Genomic DNA, 22,086 nt, shown 5'->3' with positions numbered 1-22,086 from the left:
ACAAAAAAATATAACAAATAAGTAAGATTTGCAATATCAAAATCAAAATCAAAGATTGGTTTTAAAAGCTTACATTTTAGCTTACATTTAATTATTCATTGTTTTAATCTAAATTATATAACAGGATTGGCCCATTCACATAATGTCCACAGATTGGTTAGCCCAAGACAGACTTTCAAAATAGCAGCACATGGTTACATCACCACAGTCTCTTCCCTGGAAATCTAATGGGTAGTAGGTGGTTATTTTTATGGTCAAATAAATGCAACTACAATTTTCATTCTAAAGACTAAGTGAAATGTGTGACAGCCATCACAACACCCATTAATGGCTTCTGTTGTTTGTGTAGCAAATCATTTCTGGTAACAGACAATCTTTTCTCAATTCATCCCTGGTTTCTACAGGAAGTCTGTTGAAATGTCCTTAAGTGTACTGTCATCTGTGTCACTGATGCATCATATCTCTTTTTAATAGCGACTGAACTAGACTAGTAACTGTTGCATAACAACCAGCCTGTACTGCTAGCTGGCTTTAAGCTAGTGGGGCTATCTTTAGTACATCAACAAAACAGAAAAGAGATGAGAAAAAAATCAAACCCTGAATAAGAGCGGTGGCTGTTTAAGAGGAACTCAGATGCTGAGTCATTTTTAAAGTTCAGTTCAGGGCTTTGGGGTCCTGTTGTTAAATCTTTAGTTGTTGCCCTTTTCACTCACATGAAGCTTTTCTGTTGGGAGGACTAATGGTCTGACTGAATGTAAAATTATGTTCACATGATGAAATATTTTTTGCAGCACTGTCTCTATTACAGAATCTTGTTATTGTATCCTCGTGTGGGTTGGTGTTTTTGTTGCTCAGCAAGCACAAATTCAGCTAATGCATCAACTGTTATTCACTCAAACAGCTACAGTATTGATTATTATAAGCATTAACAACTGATGATGAAAAGTAAGTAGAAATTTCATGGGGAGCAGTGAGTGGCCTACATGCTGCTTTCTTCTCATCAGACTCCAGTGACTCCTTAAGACACAAAACTATGGGTTGTCCGTCTGTTGATCCAGTTTATCAGTAGATAAAGAGAGCAGCACGCATAGAGCATAGAGCAATGAGGCAGCCAGTGAGCTGCTGCTGCTCCATCTACAGTGAGAACAACTAGAAAAGGCTGCCCTCTGCTGCTGAAAGCATGTCCTGTGGGACCAGGTTGTACGCCTCAGTCACCACCCACCCCAGCTGGTCTACTACAGAAAACCGTACCAACTCTTTGGTAGGCTAGTGCAGTGGGCTATAAATAAGATTAGGATATCATTTTAGATTTGAATACATTTAAGAAATGACCAGGATTTAGATTTTTCAGTATTGTCAGAGTGCCGGGTGAACTAAATCATCAAGATATCCTCTAGAGAGGGTTATGAAACCTAAAACCACACTATATATATCCTTACTTCCTACTCTCTCCTCATTCTCCTGACTGACTCCACCCTCTCCTACTGCCCCCAGCATACAGTGAAACATGCAACCAACCCTATTTCTAATACCTGTAGAATGATCCAAAGAGTGGATTCCTGGGCCACCAGAAGAAAACATATCACTGGTTTTAAATGGACTGCTTCCACTGGTGTTACTGGCGGTTTTGTTTTCCATGCCAAACAAGCCTGAACTCTTCTGAGTGTCCATAGCTGACACAATCCCAGTCTGGCCCACAGTGGAGCTCATACTGGTCTGGAATGGCGGCATGCTGGACCCCACGGTCCCTCCCATCCCAGACTGAGAGAAGCCTGATGGAGACACAGAACATAGCGATACATCACCAACATTTATATATAATGTATTAAGTATATGCAACATGATTTTAAACATTAATAATTACGTATTGTTATTGATACATTTGAGCAAAAGTTCAGCACATGAAAATGCTACAAATAGTGGCTTAAAGGTGTATTTTTATAAGAAATGGCCAAAACTTGGGGGGGAGTCACCACTGGTCTTCACAGTCTGTTGATAATGTTAGTTAAAAAAAAACTGTCCCTCAACAATTTGTTGCATCTGGGGATATATATTCATATATATTTATTTTTCTTTATTCTTTTTCAGCTATTTGCTGGAAACAAGTCAAAACACTCTAAATTGTACCTTTTAATGTGTGTTTTTTTTTTTTTTTTTTGCATTTTAAAAACTCCTACTTGCCTAGCTTAGCCTGTAAACAGTGGCTAGCTAACATAACACATGGAATTCTTAGGAGAAGTGGCAGCTAGTAGTATGAATAATACCAACTGAGACTACACACAAAGTTAGCACTGAACTCGGCCCTGTTCCAGCAAACCTAACACAAGTAACGTTAGCATACACTGTAAGGAAATCCTGCTCTGTGCCTGCAAAACTACCCTCATTCTGGATAACTCCAAACTCGAAACTCTAAAGGCTCGCCAAACTCATCACTGTAGCATTGATCATAGAGCCCGACAAAGTTTCACACAATTCAATTAACAGCCATAAACATACAACTGTGAGATGTTTCACCTTAAAGCAAGTGTTTTTTTCTCACCAGGTCATGTGCAAAACCTTCCCTCTAGTCCACTGCACCACATAAAATGCATAAGTCTGACCAGACCACCCTGAGCTTATAGCTCATTCTGCACTCTTAGCGAACCAGAAGGTATTCTTCTTGAGATAATAAACATTTTCCACCCATTACTTTTGCGATTTGTGCAGTTTAAGGAACAAATTTTTTTTTTTCCATGTTTCTCTCTTCATGAGTACACAGTCATTATGGTTTGGTTTCTGCCCTCTCTCTACCTTCATCATTTACCATATCCTGTGTCCTACTCAATGACTCAAGGAAATGTTCAATTACAAAAGAAATGATTGATTTTCCATAGATTTTCCATATTGTTATATATATTTATGTCAGAAAATCGTTCTTTATCACATCCTTACAAAAAACCAGGCGAGGGTATATGGTATGCACTGTTGATATATTAATTTTTGCACAAAGCACCAGCTTGTCACTAGATAATGAACTGTTTTATAAGCACATGGACAAGAAAAACAAACATCTACAGCTAAATAATTACAAAAAACATTCCATATAGCCAGAGCCAAATTCAAATTATGACCACACCATTTCAAATTAACCTTTGAGCCAAATTTCACCAATTTCAGCCAAATGAATTCTTAATTTTTACACATTCAGTATCTCCAGATACACACAGAGAGGTGGGATAATATAACCCCCTTCAGAGTTTTTAGTCAGAGGTTAAAAGGACAAGGTAGGTGAAAAAGTAAAGTGGACCTAGAAATGAGTCAGGCATGCTGCTGTCCTTTGTCTTGTTCATGCTCCACTGATCTGCCCTTCCACCCATCATAGGACCTGAGAGAGAGAGAAAGAGAGTAAAAGACGGAGGGAAGAGTGACCAAGGGAGGAAAAATTGGAGAATCAGAGAGGATAGACAGCCAGACAGGGAGAGAGTAAAATGAGAGGAAGGAGAGACAAAAAGAGGTGAACGATGAGGAGAGATGAGGAGCAGAATGAAATGAAGCCATGGGACAAAACATGAAAAGAAATAGGCAAAGCGAATGTTATACTTTGGAAACATTCAACAGGACCTTAATTTTTACATATGTAAAGTTGTAAAGCAACACATGTTCTGATATTATGACATGTTACAGTAGGGATACCACAGGTGCTCATTACAAAAAGGATGATGCTGTTGAGTTTCAGGGTCATGTTGTACATGCTATTCATGCTATTATTTTGCACAGTGGCTCACTGTCTTCAATAGACATCATTAACGTTTTGCTTGGTAACGCCTGTGTTTCTCCACTACAGCATAACAAGTCAAAAGGCAACAAGGCTAGTGAGCAGATTTTTGCATAGCAACAAATAGAAAACGCAATGAAGGCTTATGGAAAAACAACTTTTGAATTAATGTTGATGGTGACAAGCCTATTTTTATTTTACCTATTTACCTATTTTATCGTCCCCAAATATAAACGTACAGTAGACTACTTTAGTAGTTTCACAAAGGTGTGAGGCTAGTAGAAAAAAATTATATTTTAAGCTTCTAATATTAATATTATTAATAGTGTCATGAAATGTGGGTATAGTAACAATTTATTATAACTATCATCAATAAATGGTAAATTTATAGATTATTATGAATTCAACTTTTGTTAAAAGTCATTTTATTGTTGACTAACAAAAAAATGCTTTATAAATAATTTATTAAGCAGTTGTAAAGGATTATTAACATCAGTTGTAACTATATAATAGCTAACAATTGCTAAATAAATGGTTTATAACGCATTTCATTGTTTATTACCAGTCAGCTGTATCCCTGTTATTGTTGTTATTATTGATAAATTATGAAATAATGTATTAATTAACACATTAATCAACATGAGCACCGTAGTTCATTATTTGACACATCAATTGACTGTTATTTATTGATTATTATTACATTAACTAATATTAATTAATGTACCCCTATTGCATAGTGTTACCAGTTTAATTATCTTTATACTTACCATTTATTAACAATGGTTATTATAAAGCGTTACTTTAAGTATTATTTTGGGATTGATCTACAGGGGGCCCCACAGCCCCCTCTAAATAGCAAAATAAGGAAAAAATGACTCAAACTTCTGTGCAAACTAAACCATCTGATGAGTAACTGGCTCTCCCTCCATCCTCACCAGACATGTAGTCAGAGCTGAAGGCAGGCTGTCCTGGTGGGTCTTGACGTCCCCCTGATGACATCATTGATGACATCATCCCTGGACCTAAAGGAGATTAAGGGCATTATGACCATTATCGTCAACAAACAGAAACATCACGGACTTGCTCATTATTCTGGCATAATAAGCATCTTTCCTGCATAAAACATTTATAGATTCCTGTTAATGTAATTTTACATTCAGATCAAATTTCCAGTATCCAAAGAGGAGATATATTTTTAATATTGTATGATGTGCTGTAAGCTTTTCATTGCCGAAATGACTCACAATAAAACGTTTTCAGTTGTGTCATATATTATATATTCAAAAATATATAATATTAACTATTCAAGATGGAAACAGGCCTGGATTGAAACCAGACTTGGGTTGAATGACCTACATGTTCTTGAAAAACACATGCATCCAGCAGGTTTCCTTTTAAAACTCTCCACGTAGTGAGACGGACTGAAAGCTGTGTGTCACTCCGCTCTGTCAGCTGTTTAACCATCAAACAGGTCTCGCTTCCCAAAACCTGCCTCTCCAGCCTGCGACTGTGTGTGTGTGTGTGTGTGTGTGTCATGTTGTGTACATCTTTTGACAGTGAAGGGGCATGTCAGCAACACATCGCTGAAGGGACTATCACCATGGTTACGCAAGAAGATGATGACAGCATGTGCGGTTCCCAAGGCAACGCTTGGTGTTGGCGGACGTGTCTTAAAGGATCGCTGCATGTGCACCACCAGCTGAGGCACACACACCAAGACAAGCATAACAACACTCACGCACTCACATACGCTATGGATACATACTATGAATAAAATGTTATTCAACATCACTATTAGTGGTAGGGCAAGTGCTGCTGTACAAAAGAAATCAAAAGGACACACAAAGAGAAGATTTACACTGCTGATTCCATTAAATCCCATGAAGCAGCAGAGATATGAAAATACATAGATATGTTTTACAAATCCATCTTTATGTTAAAAACATCATAGAATTCAACGAACACCTGTCAACAAAGGTAACACGATGAAACATTATGACCTCCACAAATGTGCTGTTAATTGAGATTGTGCAAGTGGTGTTATAGTGTGCACCTCCATACCATCAGTGTTGAAAAAAGCACTGACATCCTTAGTGTATACTGTACTTCCGGTCTTGAGAGACCCGAAGTATGCACTAGTTAAAGGGGCTCTCTCTTAGGGATCAGTTTCTTGCTCAAGGACACTTGGACATGCAGCTGGGGGAGCCAGGGATTTGAACCAGTGACCTTCCAATTACTAGATGAACCGCTCTACCTCCTGAGCTACAGCTGCCCAATGTGATCGCTGTTTCTTTCCCATGCATTAGCCTGCTACGGCATGGCACCTTTAATAAAGTGTGTATCTGTATCTGAAAGACAGACCGTGGGGCCAACAACACAGAGTAGCTACAGATAAAGACATGTCATGTGACTCCTAAAAACATGTCTCTGTTATGAAGAGATGCTGTTCGTTACACTCAAACTGAAAACCTGTTTTCTATCAAAGCATTCAGGGGATATGAGGACTCATATTTTTGGCACAGGGCCAATATCAGTATAATGGTGGATATCATGAATAATTAACAAGCGTGCATTAACTGTGAGTCTACACACACTGGATCCAGTGTGAGTGTGTTTGTGAGTGTGAGTGTTTCTTTATGGCCGTATCTATTTTTGGTCTATAAAGGTAAGACATCCGTGAATTGCTGAGTTTACATTCAGCTGACACACACACATGCGCGCGCGCACACACACACACACACACACACACACACACACACACACACACACACACACACACACACACACAAATAACTGCAGAGTCATTGTAGACAAACGCCACAGGATTCTTTTCTCTGTCTAGTTTTCCTCCTTGTGGAGCTCTCTCTGTCTCATGTCTGTTTTCCCAAAACATCGCCACTCTTCACATAAATCACTTTGGATTCCTTGTTTTGCTTTCTCTACTTGCATGCAAGATGGAAAACAGTATCTAAAAGAGCCATAAAAGAACATTACAGTCATATTTATTTATTTTCATGAAAATCTTCAAGATTATTATTTTAAAGGTGCCACAATCCGTTTGAACGTTACTGCTGTAATACGTCATTAAGTTTGGTTAGTTAGCATTACAATACACAAATATTGTACGTCTCTACTGCCTCCCCACCATGTTCCATTTTACATACACTATGGAGTTAAAATTCCCATCTACAATATTTCATATTTTAATTTAAGAAAAGAATACAAATGATGGCACAGAGGAAGAAGCTGAACACAAAGCACCCTCGTCTTTGTAACAGAGCACAGTAAGGTGAGCCGAACAATTAATTGTTTTTAGGTCTTTATTGCAATCTTAAATAGAGCTGTGATTTTTTTTTTTAAGTTCACATTATTAAATGGCTTCTATGTAACAATTTGTAGCAATTTACAACAATTTTTTTCATTGTCTCATTGGAGCAGATTGTAATGTGACATGAAAAACAAGACCTTCCCCGTCTCTCACATTTGCCTATACAAGCTGCCGGACTGTGGATTCCTTTTTGAGGACTCGGGTCAGATTCCTTGACAGTTCAAAGGATAGTGACTTTATGTACGTTCTCCAGTGCCTCTTCTCTGTGCCTGTCCCTGCTCTGATAACAGAGAACTACAGTAGCTGATGGTAGTTTAGAAACTAACATAAACTAGCAACCGGTTTCTAGCACAACACAGAAGTTCCACAGTGCCCCTTAAATGTCTTAACAGACTGTTTAAGGTTACTGTTACGGCTTTTTTCATATGATATTTGTGAATAAATCATTTTTGTGCTGAAACTCCTGCATCCTATGCTAAAACAGTGTAATAGCAGCCAGTACAACAAGTAACTAGATTAGAGTCATAAAGTCAACAATGTAACACAGTAGCCTAACGTCATTCACACAGCAGTGTCTGTCTAAAGTTGGCTTGCATTAGCTAACATTAGCAAGGGGGGGATTAATTATAATTGATTATATGTGTAACTTTTAGTTTGCAAGCCAAAGTTTTGCTGTGTCCTCTTTGAAAAGTGACACAGTCTGGTTCTTGGTGAGACTGGAGTCTTTTCACTGTTCAGTCATGGTTAGCTTTTAGGCTAAACTGTCTTGATGAGTAAAAGTCAGCGGAATGGTAGATACTGTAGCATCCTGTCCTGTCCTTAGCTAACGTTAGTGTGTAGAGCTGCAAACAGTATCATTAGGGGCTCTTAACAATACATGTAAGGGCAATCTGAATGTCACAAATATTTCTGAAAATGATGACTATCACTAATAGTGTGGATTTTTTAAAATTTTTTCTGTATTTTAACTTGCTTTGATTAGCTAATTTGCTCAATCTAAAAGTTGTCTTTTCTCTCAATGGCTGCGTGGTTGCTTGCTTCCTTTTCTTAGTTTTTACTTAGAAATCCTGTATGTTGACTATGATGGTTCAAACTTCCTTGTTGGATACTTTGCAATCAGGAAAAAAAAGGCCTTGAATTTCTTCAATCAAAACTAATCACAATTTCAGTCATGATCGCAATTTTAGACCATAACTTTCAATTAGATATTTTACTTAATCATTTAGCTGTAGTTTATGGGAAATGTAGTCTTAAACTTCAAAGACACTGGCACTAATGTTTCATAGAAACTACATACATATACATTAAAGATATATATATACATATATACATATTTATATATATATATATAAACACACACACACACACACATATATATATATATATATATATATATATGCATATGTGTGCATATATACTGTACATATGGGAAAGAGAGGCACATAGTCTCACTGTAAATGAATGAATGAGCTGGACTCTGGATGCATGAGCAGCTTTAAATTTAAAAAGTTTCCCCATTACTTTTATCTCTTGTAGTCTTTTTTTCTCTCAGACATCCCCATTAACAAACAAACACTCACATACACATACAGTATGTGCGTGCAGGAACAGTCTGAACCCAGACAGTGCTCTGAGGACAGCAGCCAGTATCAAGCCTCAAGGTCAAACACCTTTTTTTCAAACATGCTTTTTGTGGAGTTTCTGCATCACTGGACTGGAAGCTCTTAGAAGCACAGCCAGGAGAAACAAGTCAAAGACACAAGTGGGGAACCACCACAAAAATAGCTTTCATTGCGTAGTTTGAAGAAATACAGTTTGACGGGCTCATCACTGTGCTGGACACGGGTTAAGGTTGTAGGGTAGGGTTGTACCATCCTACTGACAAGTATTCACTTGATTGTTGTCCAGTAAATATTTAAAACGCATCACACTGTTGCACTAGGTGACAGGTTAATTCATTACCATGAACACACACACACACACACACACACACACACACACACACTCAGTCATTTAGTTTCCCTCAATCTCACATTCATTGTCCTGCCCCAAATATTCATTAGAGCACGAAATGTGGATTAATCTCTAAATGAAAATAGTCCCTAACAAATACATCACATCCTCCTGTTAGAGGAAATTACTGAGCTTTTTGTCAAAGATGACACCATATATTTGTGAGCCATTTTTTAAGTCAAAAGTATTGAAAGACAGACTAACATTGTAGGTGTTGGTTTTATGGGATTCGTTGATATTAAAAGGAATATAGAATATTCTTGCCCAACCTTATATAATGGCAACTAATGGGGCTGAGTATAGAAGAAATCATTTCAGTACAGGAAGTTGATAAGTAAATGTAAGCAAGTTTACAAGGGAACCTATAAAGGTTCATTTATGCCTGCTTTATGTATGAAAATAGGTACGCCCATATCAAACAATGTGACCATGACTGCCCAAACACTTCCATGTGTTCTTTACATTGCCATGGACGTTAAGCAATACATCCAGGGCATCTCAGAGTCCTTAGTAAATGACAACAACAAACATGGTGACGGTGGAGGAGGTTGTGATAATGTACCTGTTGAAAGGAGGCTAAAGGGGAGGCAGCATTAAACTAAGTCATGATATGTGGTCTTCTGCTTCGTCAATTTTTCATATCTGTCTCTCAATTGGCTCAGAATGAAATGGAAATACTTAATTGTTGCAATTTACCTTTAAGGATGCTAACATAGCCTACAGCTCACCTATTTCTTCACAGAGTTCAGAGTGCAGGACTGTCTGCTGTGCAGGGCCTCTAAAGGGATTGGAGGCTGAAGTGCACTTGCCGATGATGGACCATATACTGTAGGGGTACCCTGACTGAACCCAGCTGCACTTAAGCTCACAGCAAGAGTACAGATGCCAGATGAAGGCAGTCAGCCTCTAGGTAAACCTGCTGACTCTATATTTAGATAAACATCTTATGGGTCAGTTACAGTTGGGCAACAAGGTCAATATGAAATACTTTAATTTCAATGTTGTGCTCTGGTCAGTATTTGAGGTTCATGCTTTATGTTTTGCAATAAATCTTATTATTTATTATTATTATTATTTTTTTAAATCATTTTATTCATGACTACCATTATTAGATGTTTGTGGTCATCGGTGAATGCCTGTAAAACAGCAAAGCATTTTTATTTTTCATTTTTCACCTCTTCTGTCTTTGTTTCTAGGATGTTTAGATATTTCCCCTTAACATACGTTAAAAAAACTGGATGATCCCATCGTTCTCCTTGACCTGTCCCTGTCCCCTCCCCCCACGTTCATGAGGCTAATATTTGCGTGCGTATACTGCAAATGCTAAGGTTTCTCTCTGTCTTCTCTCTAAGTCAAGGACAGGGGAGGTTAGTGTCAAACTACAGCATCCTTTCCTCAGTCACAGCTGTCACTATCTCTGGAGAGAGACAAGCACTTAGAGTGAAGGAAACAGGGGAGGGGTGAGAAGTAAGGAACAGATAAGGAGGGGGAGAAAAGAGGGACAGACAATGAATAAGGGCAGTAAATGGAAGCAATATTTTTTCAATTAAAGAACCTTCTTTATGCAACGTATTTCAAACATAATTATTGTCATAGTTATCGTTTGATTTTGGTGGAACTGGTGTAAATAAATACAATCAGAGTGGAGATGACTGTTAGCCTCGTTGGTTTATACTGAAGATGTACATCTTAAAAAGACGGGTCACAAACACAGTTTCAGTTTTATTACAGTTTCATTTTTAAAAGACAGCTGGTGACTGTAGATTTAGTAAGTGTCACAGGAAGACATTTTGAGAATGATTTTCAGCGGCGGATTAATCCATACTTTCTGCCCCAGTAGTATTTGGGGCAGCAGGATGGTGTATGTGGAAATGAGTCAAAATAAACTCCATTGTGTTAGGTCATGCTGATGAAGGGACAAGCCACCCAGGGAAACAGTGTGGCTCACTGATGTGTATTTAATAGTTTTGGACAGCAAAGAGGAAATAATATACTACATATGAGCGTCACGCCCTCCACTTCTAGGGCTACCGTGACAATGAGGCTTTGATACGCAAAATCAAGTCTTTGTTTGGTCTTTTAATGTGCTTGGATGACACAGAGAAAAACAAAGAATATCGGCAGTATTCATGTTCGGTCACGCCAACATTTAAAATGGCTACATTTCACAGAAAATCAATTGTTGCAAGTTAGTAAGCTCTTGTGACCATAATGTTGACAGACGAACCCCACCATTCTCACCTAGCTCGTAATTACTGTAGCCAGGGATATTGATATGGATTTTTCATAGTCGATACAAATACCAATGACTAGTAATAAAGGAGGCCTTAAACTGATATATATTTGGAAACGATATGCATTTGCAGTAAAAATTAAAATCTTAGCTTCAAAATTTAGAATAACCAGTGATGGAATGTATGTTGGTATAACTTACTCAGGTACTGTACTTCAATTTTGAGATACTTTACTAGTATTAGTATTTCCATTTTCTGCTACTTTATACCTCCTTTCCTCTGCATTTATTTCATGAATTTAGTTACTTTGCAGATTCAGATTACTCAGTGTTGAAAGGCTATTACTTGTGATGTGTTACCAATCACATAGTTGTGCGTGGGCCTACAGAGTAGTGACTATAGACTGAGAGAGGATGCTGCATCAGAGCCAGAGTTGTGATTTTTTATTAAAACGGCAATCAGATAATAAAAACCCCACCGATCGATAATAGGAAAAATGCTCAGTCTATCTCGAGTTCAACTAGCCCTTGGACCCCTTCGAGTCAGCCCATCACCAAACTTTGGGCATCGGCCATTTTGCAGGGACAAAGAGATACTGTGTCATAAGATGTCAGTTTTTAATATTACCAGGCCTTTATCTTTTAAGGTGCTCAGTCAAAGCCAGAAATTCATACTTACATTTACACTCACATACTTGGTTATGAGAAGTGATGTGAGATGGATGAGTCAAACTGTCTAACAGAAATCAAGAAGTTCTGTTGTTTCCTCTGTCTCCGCCAGTGTAACAATACATCGTTCTTCCGCCTAAATCATACTTATACATAATGTGACAGTGAAAATAAATCAGTCATAATACATGCGGGCGTAAGGGATGATGGTGCGGTGGAAAGAGACAAAGAACTGGCTACAGAAGATACAAAGATGGAAGATACATTGTATTTTTGTTTAGATGATGGATGGTGGGATACCTGGAATGTGAGCACCTTTTACTGAAACTAAAGTGAATGACACAGAGCAAACTAACGATCAAATACAGCAAGAGAAAGACAGAAGACAGAGAGAAACAGATGCATCAGAGCATAAGTAAATGAAAGGGAAGTAAACACATGGCAACAGTAACAGAGTGACACAAAGAAACCAGGAGATGTTCAGGTAAATCAATCCCTCCCCTAGGTGCTGTGGATGGTGCTGTGCTCCTGACAACCATCAACAGCATTACAGCACATTCCAGATGCTCTGGAGTCCAAGCCCATGACTAATGAACACATGATGACAATTGAACACATAACCCTAAATCCTGTTACTGTGACTGACAGAGTGAGGAACTGGTGGTACCTCTGGGGGAACTGCTTCTCCACTAGACTGTCAAACACAGGCTCTGTTCGTGATTACATTTACTACTACATCTTGTGTTTTCACCACTCTCTTCCCCGGCATATTTAAGAACACCTCATAAAAAATATTATAAAAATATAAAAATATATACCCCTCACACACAGAACTTAAAGCAGGGGTGTCAAACTCAATTTCATCCAGTGCCACATCAGCATTATGGTCATATCATTCCTCGGTCATCAGTAATGATGACATTGTTCCTACCAAGTTACTTGCTGCCATCTAAGAATTTGGCAAGATCCCCAGGAAGGCCAACAGGGCAAGAAACACAAGCAATCTGTCAACTAGACAGGTTCAGAAAAAAACTTTGCAAACTCAGTTTGCTGTAGAGATTCATCACAGTTTACTGATGACCTGTGTTTGACAGTCAGACTTTGCTGTAGAGATATTCCCAGATCTCAGCAATTGGTTTGGCAACTACAATTTTACCCTGATGAAATGACAAGTTGTAATGAATGGCATTTCCCTTTCTTAATCTTTTCATTCTTATTTCTTACCCTCAAACTGTCACATTATAACTGATACTAGAAGTGAGAAGTTTAAAGCTTACACCATTGAGGCTTAAATGTTACACAGCTCAGATCCGCCTGTCTGTCTGTCTGTCTGCCTGTCTGCCTGTCTGTCTGTCTGTCTGCCTGTCTGCCTGTCTGTCTGCCTGTCTGTCTGTCTGTCTGAGTCGTTCAGGATGTCAGAGAGGCTCATCTGTCAGTTTGTTCGTCCTTCAGTCAGTCAGTGTTGGACTCCAGAAGTGCTGAAAAGGTTCACTTACATCACACTCACAACATATCCGCTGAACTCTGCACACTCTCTCACACGTCCTTATTATTGGCAGTGACAGCCAATAGGTGTGTGTGTGATGACCTCACCAGAACTGCTTCTGTGTGAAGCTGCTAGTATTGATGCTCCAGCGTACTGCAGTCACATGTGCAGTGTACTGTGTGTACTGTAACACACACACACACACACACACACACACACACACACACACACACACACACACACACACACACACACACACACACAAACACAAAGCAGTACTTGATAATGCAGACGTCCCTCCCCCTACTCACTTCTCTCTCTCTCTCTCTCTCTGTACCTTGCTCACACAGACACACAAAGTACACACACTGCGGGGATGTGTTATCATGCCTCAGCAAACACAGCTCCTTCCTAGCTTGGCAGGAACGCTAGCAGACTACAGTGTAACTTTATCTTTATCGTGCTGCTACATAAACCCACAGTCAACTGATGTCTCTCAGGCTCCACATAAACCAGGACAATCTAAAAACCATGATCGATGAAGTTTAAAAATGATTTCAATACGTTAAACTAGGGACCATTTTGTGATAGGCTCGGCCTTCATTTTGATGTCAACTTACACACCTGTGAAGTGTCATGACTGCATCAAAACAAATGTGGGCAGGTGTAAGGGGGCCACCCTGGATTTTGCCCCCCTTGCTTGGATCATGCCCACTTCAAACTTGGCCTTCATTTTCATCTCAGCTATACCATGTTTGTAAGAGTTTCACGACTGTGTCTTGCACAGTTGTGATGCTACATGCTGACAAGCATCTGGCATCTGGTAATAAATTAGGATTGTTGACCCTGAATTGATAGGCACCACATTGTGAAAACAATTTGTTTTTTGTAGTAAAACATTCACACACTTTTACAAGGCAGCAACAATTGCTGCAGTAAATATTGACCAAATTAATTCCTTCATTAAGTCCATTTGTAATGAAAATCATTTTTACTTAAGTAATTTTCAAGCGCAAATTCCATTTCAATTACATCTTGTTTAACAATTTTTGTAGAAATTAAATTTTTCAAATCTAAAATTAGTGAAAATGTTGATATGCATTTGAAACAAGTTTAAAGGTATAGTTGGTAATCCTGTTCAGAAACACTTTTTGTTATACTGGGTGAAATGGTCTTCCCACCCTGAGAGTAGTCCATACATAATGTGTTCAGAAAAAGGAACGAAATAAATCAGACCTCTGTGGCAGCTGCAGGCCTGTAAAAACTCTGACCAATCCCTCCCTCTCGGTCCGAGTTGAAAGAACCAATCAAATGCCTTCATGTCTCGTCCTGCCTGCATCCCAATCCGCCCCCCCCCCCCCGCGTGCACTCATCACGTGTCACCGTTGCCGGATATATTCAGCACACTGCATATGGAGTTAGCAGGAGATCCACACTCCAGGTCAGAAGGTGGCGGTAATGCACACCTAACAGTTGTTTGCCAACAGCCATAAAACAACAGAAGAAGAGGAAGAAGCAGAGTTAGCAAGAGAACGATGGCAGAGGAAATGCAGCTAAAGTAGCACTTCCAGAAGTGATGCAGAGGTTGCTGTCTTTCTGTTGGACAGGTAATTATTTGTTTTGCTTCGGGGGGATTTGTTATTTTCATGAAATATGTAACGTTAGCCAACTTAGCTACTTTTGTAGCTTGTATTAGCCCAATGCTAACGGCTCTCCTCTGCCCTGCTGACGGACTGTCTGATGCGCGTTCAAGTTTGTGGGGGCGGGGCTTTGGACGGAGCACTGACGGGAGGGGGAGGAGGGGGTGGAGCTTAGACGAGGTGCCACTTTCAAATCTTGCTAGCTCTCCAACATTACCAACTATACCTTTAAATATTCTGACTGCATTGGCAGATATTTTTATTTGTTTCAAGAAAAGAAAACTTCCACAAGCATCCACATAAAGCGAGTTTTGAAACTTCAGTGCTCAGCCAAGTAATGAGTCACAACAACCCTATCAACCTTTTTTAGTTACACTGTGTTCATTCTGTGCTGTACGTGCCAACAAAAAAAAATAAAATCTAATTTTAGGGCTTGTGCAAAAGCATTTTAACATCGAAGTACTCTGGTCGGTTTTGTCACTCTAAAGTACGCAAAAAGCTTCTGATGCCTTGACTTTGAGTAATTGTGCAGCAGTAGTCATGTCAGATAGCAAGAGGCAGCAGCAATACGCCAGTGAGTGTGTAGCCTACCGAAAACCAAAAGAAGAAGACAAGTTTGACCAATCATAGCACTGGATTTGTTCCCTGAGCCTTTACCCAGCTATAAAAATGCTTAATGTAATTTCAAGAGATGAGCTTGGATCCATAAATTGACAGCTCTTGACAATGATTTTACGTCTCTCATTCTCCCTGCTTACTCTGGCTTGCTGTTTCATCACGTGCAGGCAGTCATTTAAACTTCTTTTCAACAGTAGAGATGTTCAGATACCCTTTTTTCCTTCCCGATACCAATTCCAATACCTGGGATTTTGGAATATGCCGATTATTAAGGACTGTAACATTAGTGTTAGCTCCATTTAGCTCCAATGTTAGCAGCTCTTTTATCCGAAATTTTTAACGTTTTGTGGCTGGTCGTCTATGACACAGACTCTCTCCGGGCCTCTTACTATCGCCAACCAAAAATTACTGCTGCTATTTTTTAATATATAAAAATTCTGATCCTGTTTTTCAATCTATTCTTTTTTTAAATAATGCATTGTTTTTAAAAAGTAATTATTTATTAACATGCGCATATACGTGAGCTAAAAAAAAACAATTTCTTCAATGTTGGCAGGTCTGTGTCCAGATAAGTCAAAGATGCAATTTAATAATCTTTGATTTAATCACTCAGAGCCATAGCATAAATCTGACTGTGTTCCTTTTTTCTGGGATAGAAGTAAAGCCCTGCTCCATTCCAGGAGGAGGTGTTATTGCAATTGAAACTCTTTAGGAACTATCAAAAACATCAGAAGCAGAAGAACTTCTGCACTTTAGCAGTTCACCCACAACAATAACAGTCTTGTTCCTATAATCATCCTTTAGGGTATACCGCTTGGATTGTCACATTTTATGTCTTGTGTCAAAATTGTATTTTACTAGCTTAAACTCACACGGAAAGAAAACGTGCTTGATTTATTTTTCAAACAGAAACACTGTAGGTGCTTTAAAGAATCAGGTCAAGCAGAAAAAATGAAGCAGAACTAAAGGTTTGCTTTTACCAACATTAAGGACAGATGAGCATTTGGTTTTCCATACAGCTCACATAGCAGGAGTCAAGTTTATTACAGCTGAGTCCTCAAATGACTTCATAGCATCCACATTATTAACACTAAAATTAAAGGGAAGGCACAACACTTTCCACTACAGAAATGAAGAGACGAAGATAAACAAGGTGCATGACAAGAGAGGAATGAATATACGGAATAAGACAGAGGGAGAGAGAAGGAATGAGTGTAAGATAACAAACACAAGAGGAAGATGCAGAGAATGAAGAAGATGAAAGAGAATCAGGGACAGATATAAAATAAAAGACACTGAGAGATGGTGAGACACCCCCTTGTCTCTGGCTATAGATCTCCTTGATTGGTAGTGATTCAGACATGTACTCTGACCATCCAACTAGATATGCCAATATGCCAGTCTGCCAAGCTACTATCTCAGAAATATTCATATTAACATAGAGTGTTAAAGTGTGACAATAGGCTGTGGTTAACACATCCTTGAGTTTGCCAATTAGATGTCTGGTCTGGATTTTATCTGACAGACCAGAGTTAGATTCAACAGCTGTGCCTACTCGGTGAATTTGAGTAAATACCTCTCTCTCAATATTCTCTCTCACCATGCTGTTATTAGTTGAAATAGTTGACTCCACATGTTTGTGACCTGCCATCTTAACTGCTAAGAGACCAGCCACTTTAGGGCTTTGAATGAAATGCCAATCATAATTCACATGTCTATGATCAAAGTGTGGTAGAAAAAAATGTTCAAATATGTAAACAAAATAATCTTATTTCATAATTTACCTTCATTTGGCAGGAAAAAGTCTGGCATTCAGGACCAACAAGTACAAGGAATGGATGATAAGAGTCCTGCTGTGACCTACCAGAGTGCTCCACAGATTTAGCATCGCACTCCCTTAATACTGTCAGACTTATGATGGACAATTTTCAACAATGATCAAAATTGTTGTAGTCGAGCTAGAGATATTTCCATGCATTGTTCTTTCTTGTCAAAAACTGGCACCTACATCTCCCACAATGCAACAAATTTAGCCTGAGCTGCTAGCATCAATCAGAGATTAGTAGCGGGCTACGGAGGTCTGGTCAGCTCACTTCTTTGTAACTCTAAATGATTTTATTCTTTTTCAAACTTGTCATCTCCAGCCCCAACTGAGGCAGACTCAAGTGACTTCATTTTAGACTATACAAAACAAAATTGAGTTAACAGTTGTCCGTGGACACTAGAAGAAAAGTCCAAATTGCGTCAAACCGGAGGGGTTCGAAGTCATCGTCCAGGAGTCATAAGACTGCAAGAGAAAGATCAAGGACATCAGGAGACCATCTATAAAGCGAGACAAAGGTTAGCAACTCACCACAAAATATACCTTTTATCATGTCACCAAAGCTCATAAGTCACATGATGTCCCCCAGAGTCAAAGAGGACTGTGGGATGCCATTGAAGGCCCTGAAAAGCTGGTGCTGGTGAAAAGCTAAGTGAACCTTGGATTATTGTGTTACACAATAAAAATGTTTCTATTTCTCATTGTATTATTATTATGAATTTTTGTTAAAATTTAAACTTGCTTTGTTGTAAGTTTGCAATAAATAAAGCAGTCTGCACAGAAAAGAAAAGAAAGTGGGCAAGAATTCATCCTTGAGGAGTCCCACATTGATCCCTGGGTTAAAAATCTTATCAAATGGGAGTCGTGAGTATAGTGCAGTTTGATCTATCTATGAAAACATTTGAAAAAACTCTGTGGTAAAACATTTGCAGAATCCTCCTCTGTATTATACACAAACACCCATATGGAACATACAGAATGTAGCCTACAGGCCTACAAAGTCACCAGTGTTTAAAATAGTCTCACACACACACACACACACACACACACAAACACACACGCACACACACACACACACACACACACACACACACACACACACACACACACACACACACAGACACACCCACAGCCGGAGGACGTGTGCCTCTTTTTGGCATCATGATCACACCAGCTGTGCACGGGCATGTCAAAGACTCTGTGAGATGATACGACAGACTGATGGTTTATCATAAAGGATTAAACACACATACAGGCAGTTATGTTTAAATATGCCATCTGTGTTTAGCATCATAAATATCAAACCAGTCAACAAGATATCATCTACTTCAGGATCTATGTCGCTATCTGTTCTCAGTGCATAACCTTTATGACATCTCATTGGAATGAAGAATGTGGAGTTGGTTATGAGGCTGTATTAGGGAATGTATATAAACACAATTCATAAAATGTCAGGTGTGGCAGGATGTTTTGGTCACATCATCGTCATGTGAAAAAAAAGGTATTTAAATGTCATATTAATTTAGCGTAATGATTATATTCACAGAAACTTCAGCTCAACTTGATCATTACAGTGAAGCATGACACTGCACTCAAATCTATTCATTATTCTTAAATACAGCACTTACTGCATTACAAAAGATTTTGTAAACAGAGTATGCTGCTTTACTGCTACCTCACCTCTCGACTTGAATGACAAAATACTGTACTAGAAAGTACTAGAAATAAGAAGTACATCATTTTTAATGTAACATACTGTATGTCAACACAGAGACCAGGCTGAAACACAGTCACATGAACAGTTCATATTCCTTCTGGAAATTAAATTAGTGTTGCTGAGCTATCTTAAACATCATCAATAAGCCCTGAGATCCATTAACTGCTTTGCCTATTTTGTTGAAAAATGGCTTCAAAAAACTACATTCATGTACTGTAAGTAGTCAGATCAAGTCAGATGCAATCTAAGTTAGCATTAAGCTAAAATGCTGATCTAATGCTTTCAAAAGTGCCATAGTCTTGCTTTAACGTGAAAAATATAGAATACATAGTTGGTCATTTGGTATTACTGAGTGAATTGAATTGTGAGAGAGGTAAATTGTTTTTCGACGTTCCTGATGTTAGTGGGCCATAAAAATGGATGCTTGTCTGATGCATTGCCAGCTATACCTTGTTTACAAATGTAAAAGTGCCTATACTGTTCTACATTAGAAGATGAGATATAGTACTTGGCAAGCTATAACAAAGCCTTTAGTTTGCTAGGTCTACTGAAGAAAACTACTCACTACTATCACCACTTTTACTCATTCAGTTTACTCATGGTGAGCAGAATAAACCTTGTCCATGGCAGACATTTTGACTTGTCAAAGCAAGAAAAGCACAGTTGGAGTTATAACATTAATGATGGCTGCATTCCATTTAGGTGAGCTAGATGCAGCTTTCTGGTATTGTGCTTGGTCACTCACTGACATGGCTTAAACTCTCATTAGAATGGAGTCATTGTTAACCAAATAGGTCACACCAGTGCTTGTACTGCTTTGACAGGTCAAAATAACTGCCCTGAAAAGGGTCTATTACTCCACGTGTAAGTTTTAAAAACATTTTCTGAAAAACCGACCCCGTTGATGTCATGATTTCTAAATTTTAATGCTATCGAGTTGCATTATGGGAAATGTAGGATCCAGCTTGGATTTTGACCTTACTTGGCACTAAAAGTCAGGATATCTCAGCCTCGGTTGATTTGATTTATTTTTTTATTTTGTCTCTTGTGAGTCCCATGAGCCAACCATGGTTGGCTGACAAACTCTGGTTCCCCACAGCGACTGTTACGTGTCACACACTGACAGCTAGGCAGGTTAACATTCAACTCATTGGACCAGACTGTGCCACTGGCTGGCTGCTAATTCTGTGTGCGTGTGTATGCTGATGGTAATGATGCTAATACAGCACTGTCTCCAGGCTGACACAGCAGAACAATGACAGGAAGAGAGAAGGACCGAGAGGATGGGTGTACCAGAGACTAAAAGAAAGAGAAAGCAAAAAAAGAAAAATGGGAAAGAAATACGGTTAGAATGAAAGAAGATGATTAGAATAATGAAGACAGCAAGCCTGAGAGATAAAGACTATGAAAGGCGGTTTTACAGCTAATTTAAGTCTAGACAGGGCTGGCCAAAGTGTCGAAGCAATTACACTTAATGTTCAAAGCATACACACACTCCTAGGGGATCCCTGTAGCCCTGAAACACACAGTGGAATCTGAAGAGCTAGTGTCCGTATTTTGTGCAATGATATTAACAAAAGAAGACATCCAGGATCATTATTGGACTGCTGTAGACTATAAGTAAAATTTAAATCACATGACCTCTTTAATTTCAACCATTTTCATTCTTAGCCAAAGGCCCTACAACAATGCAAAACATCTTTCAGTATGCTGTTCCCATATTGTTGAAACCAACATTAAATATTAACACATCATGTCACTGTTCTCAGAGAAAGAGCCTCATTAAAGCAGTGCATGTTAAACTTACCAGGAATAAATTATCACTGCATTATAACTGTTTATAATGTAGTGATAATATGAATATCTATATATATATATATCTTCAGTGAGAAACTGGCATTCTCGGATAGTTGAGCTGAATATTTTACCTTCTATCAAAATCATGATTTGAAAGAGCAACATTTAAGTTTAAGCTAAACATATAATCAAGCAGTACATTTGCTCTGCAGCTCTGAAGACAACTGCCCCAGCTGGTTTAGTCAGCAGCAACTTATTACTGTTTATTCAATGAGTTGATACAATGAGCTCTAAAATATAACACCACTCAGTATTATAATGTAGGAAAAGAACAAGTGGTCTCTCTCTAGATAAATTGATTTAGGCTTTAGGATATATCATTTTCAGAAGTAGCTGGCAGTTAGCTCATTAGAGTTTACATGTAAATGACTTAAACTGGTAGAAAGTGAAAATTTGTTGGAATCCTAAAGTTTAACTTCAAAGCATGTTATATCATCTTTTAATCTTATAAACTTTAAAGTCTGAAATTAGGACCTGCTTTTGACTGTGTGAAGTAGGCTAGCTTGTCCTGTCAGTCTGTGAAGCTAAAGTTAGCTAAAGCAGCTACAGTTGACAGTCAGATATCAGAAACTACTTACATTTTTAGACGTGACTAACCAGAGAAAAATGTAAGTAAAAGCAAATAAATAAAAATGTCAATGTATGTAATATCCATTCAGCAGCAAATAAGTTCAAAAAAGACATCTGTAATTACATTTGGTACAAATGTATCTAATTGAAAACTGTACATCACCAAAACAGGCCTAGAGCTGAATTTAAATTCTCAATTTCAGCATTGATCAGAAAAGTAGACATTTTCCTCAAGTTATTCAGCCCTAAAATAAAGTAGTAAAAGCCAATGCCATCTTAGCAATCCAAAATGACTGGATTTATGGGAATGTGCTCTTAATTATAATGAGCACCAGTTCTAACAATACCACAGGTATACACTACAGATAGAAGCCATCAT

General features: G+C 38.5%; 1 protein-coding gene across 4 annotated transcripts in view; it reads right to left on the bottom strand.

The window, feature by feature from the left end:
- The window catches only part of map4l (microtubule associated protein 4 like), a 113,041-nt gene that overhangs the window by 66,126 nt on the left and 24,829 nt on the right, over positions 1 to 22,086 (bottom strand). For all 4 annotated transcript variants that reach the window (XM_084368621.1, XM_084368622.1, XM_084368623.1 and 1 more), the window contains exons 3-5: positions 4,690 to 4,776; positions 3,287 to 3,364; positions 1,533 to 1,772 (exon numbers count right to left, since the gene is read on the bottom strand). In XM_084368621.1, the coding sequence (XP_084224747.1) occupies positions 1,533 to 1,772; positions 3,287 to 3,364; positions 4,690 to 4,776 (405 nt within the window). The remainder of the gene's footprint in view (positions 1 to 1,532; positions 1,773 to 3,286; positions 3,365 to 4,689; positions 4,777 to 22,086) is intronic.

This window comes from Pagrus pagrus (genome assembly GCF_965226575.1).
Source record: "Pagrus pagrus genome assembly, chromosome: 12".
Taxonomy (NCBI): Eukaryota; Metazoa; Chordata; class Actinopteri; order Spariformes; family Sparidae; genus Pagrus; species Pagrus pagrus.
The sequence above is the reverse complement of the archived record's forward strand: the minus strand, read 5'-3'. Positions and strand labels throughout refer to the sequence as shown.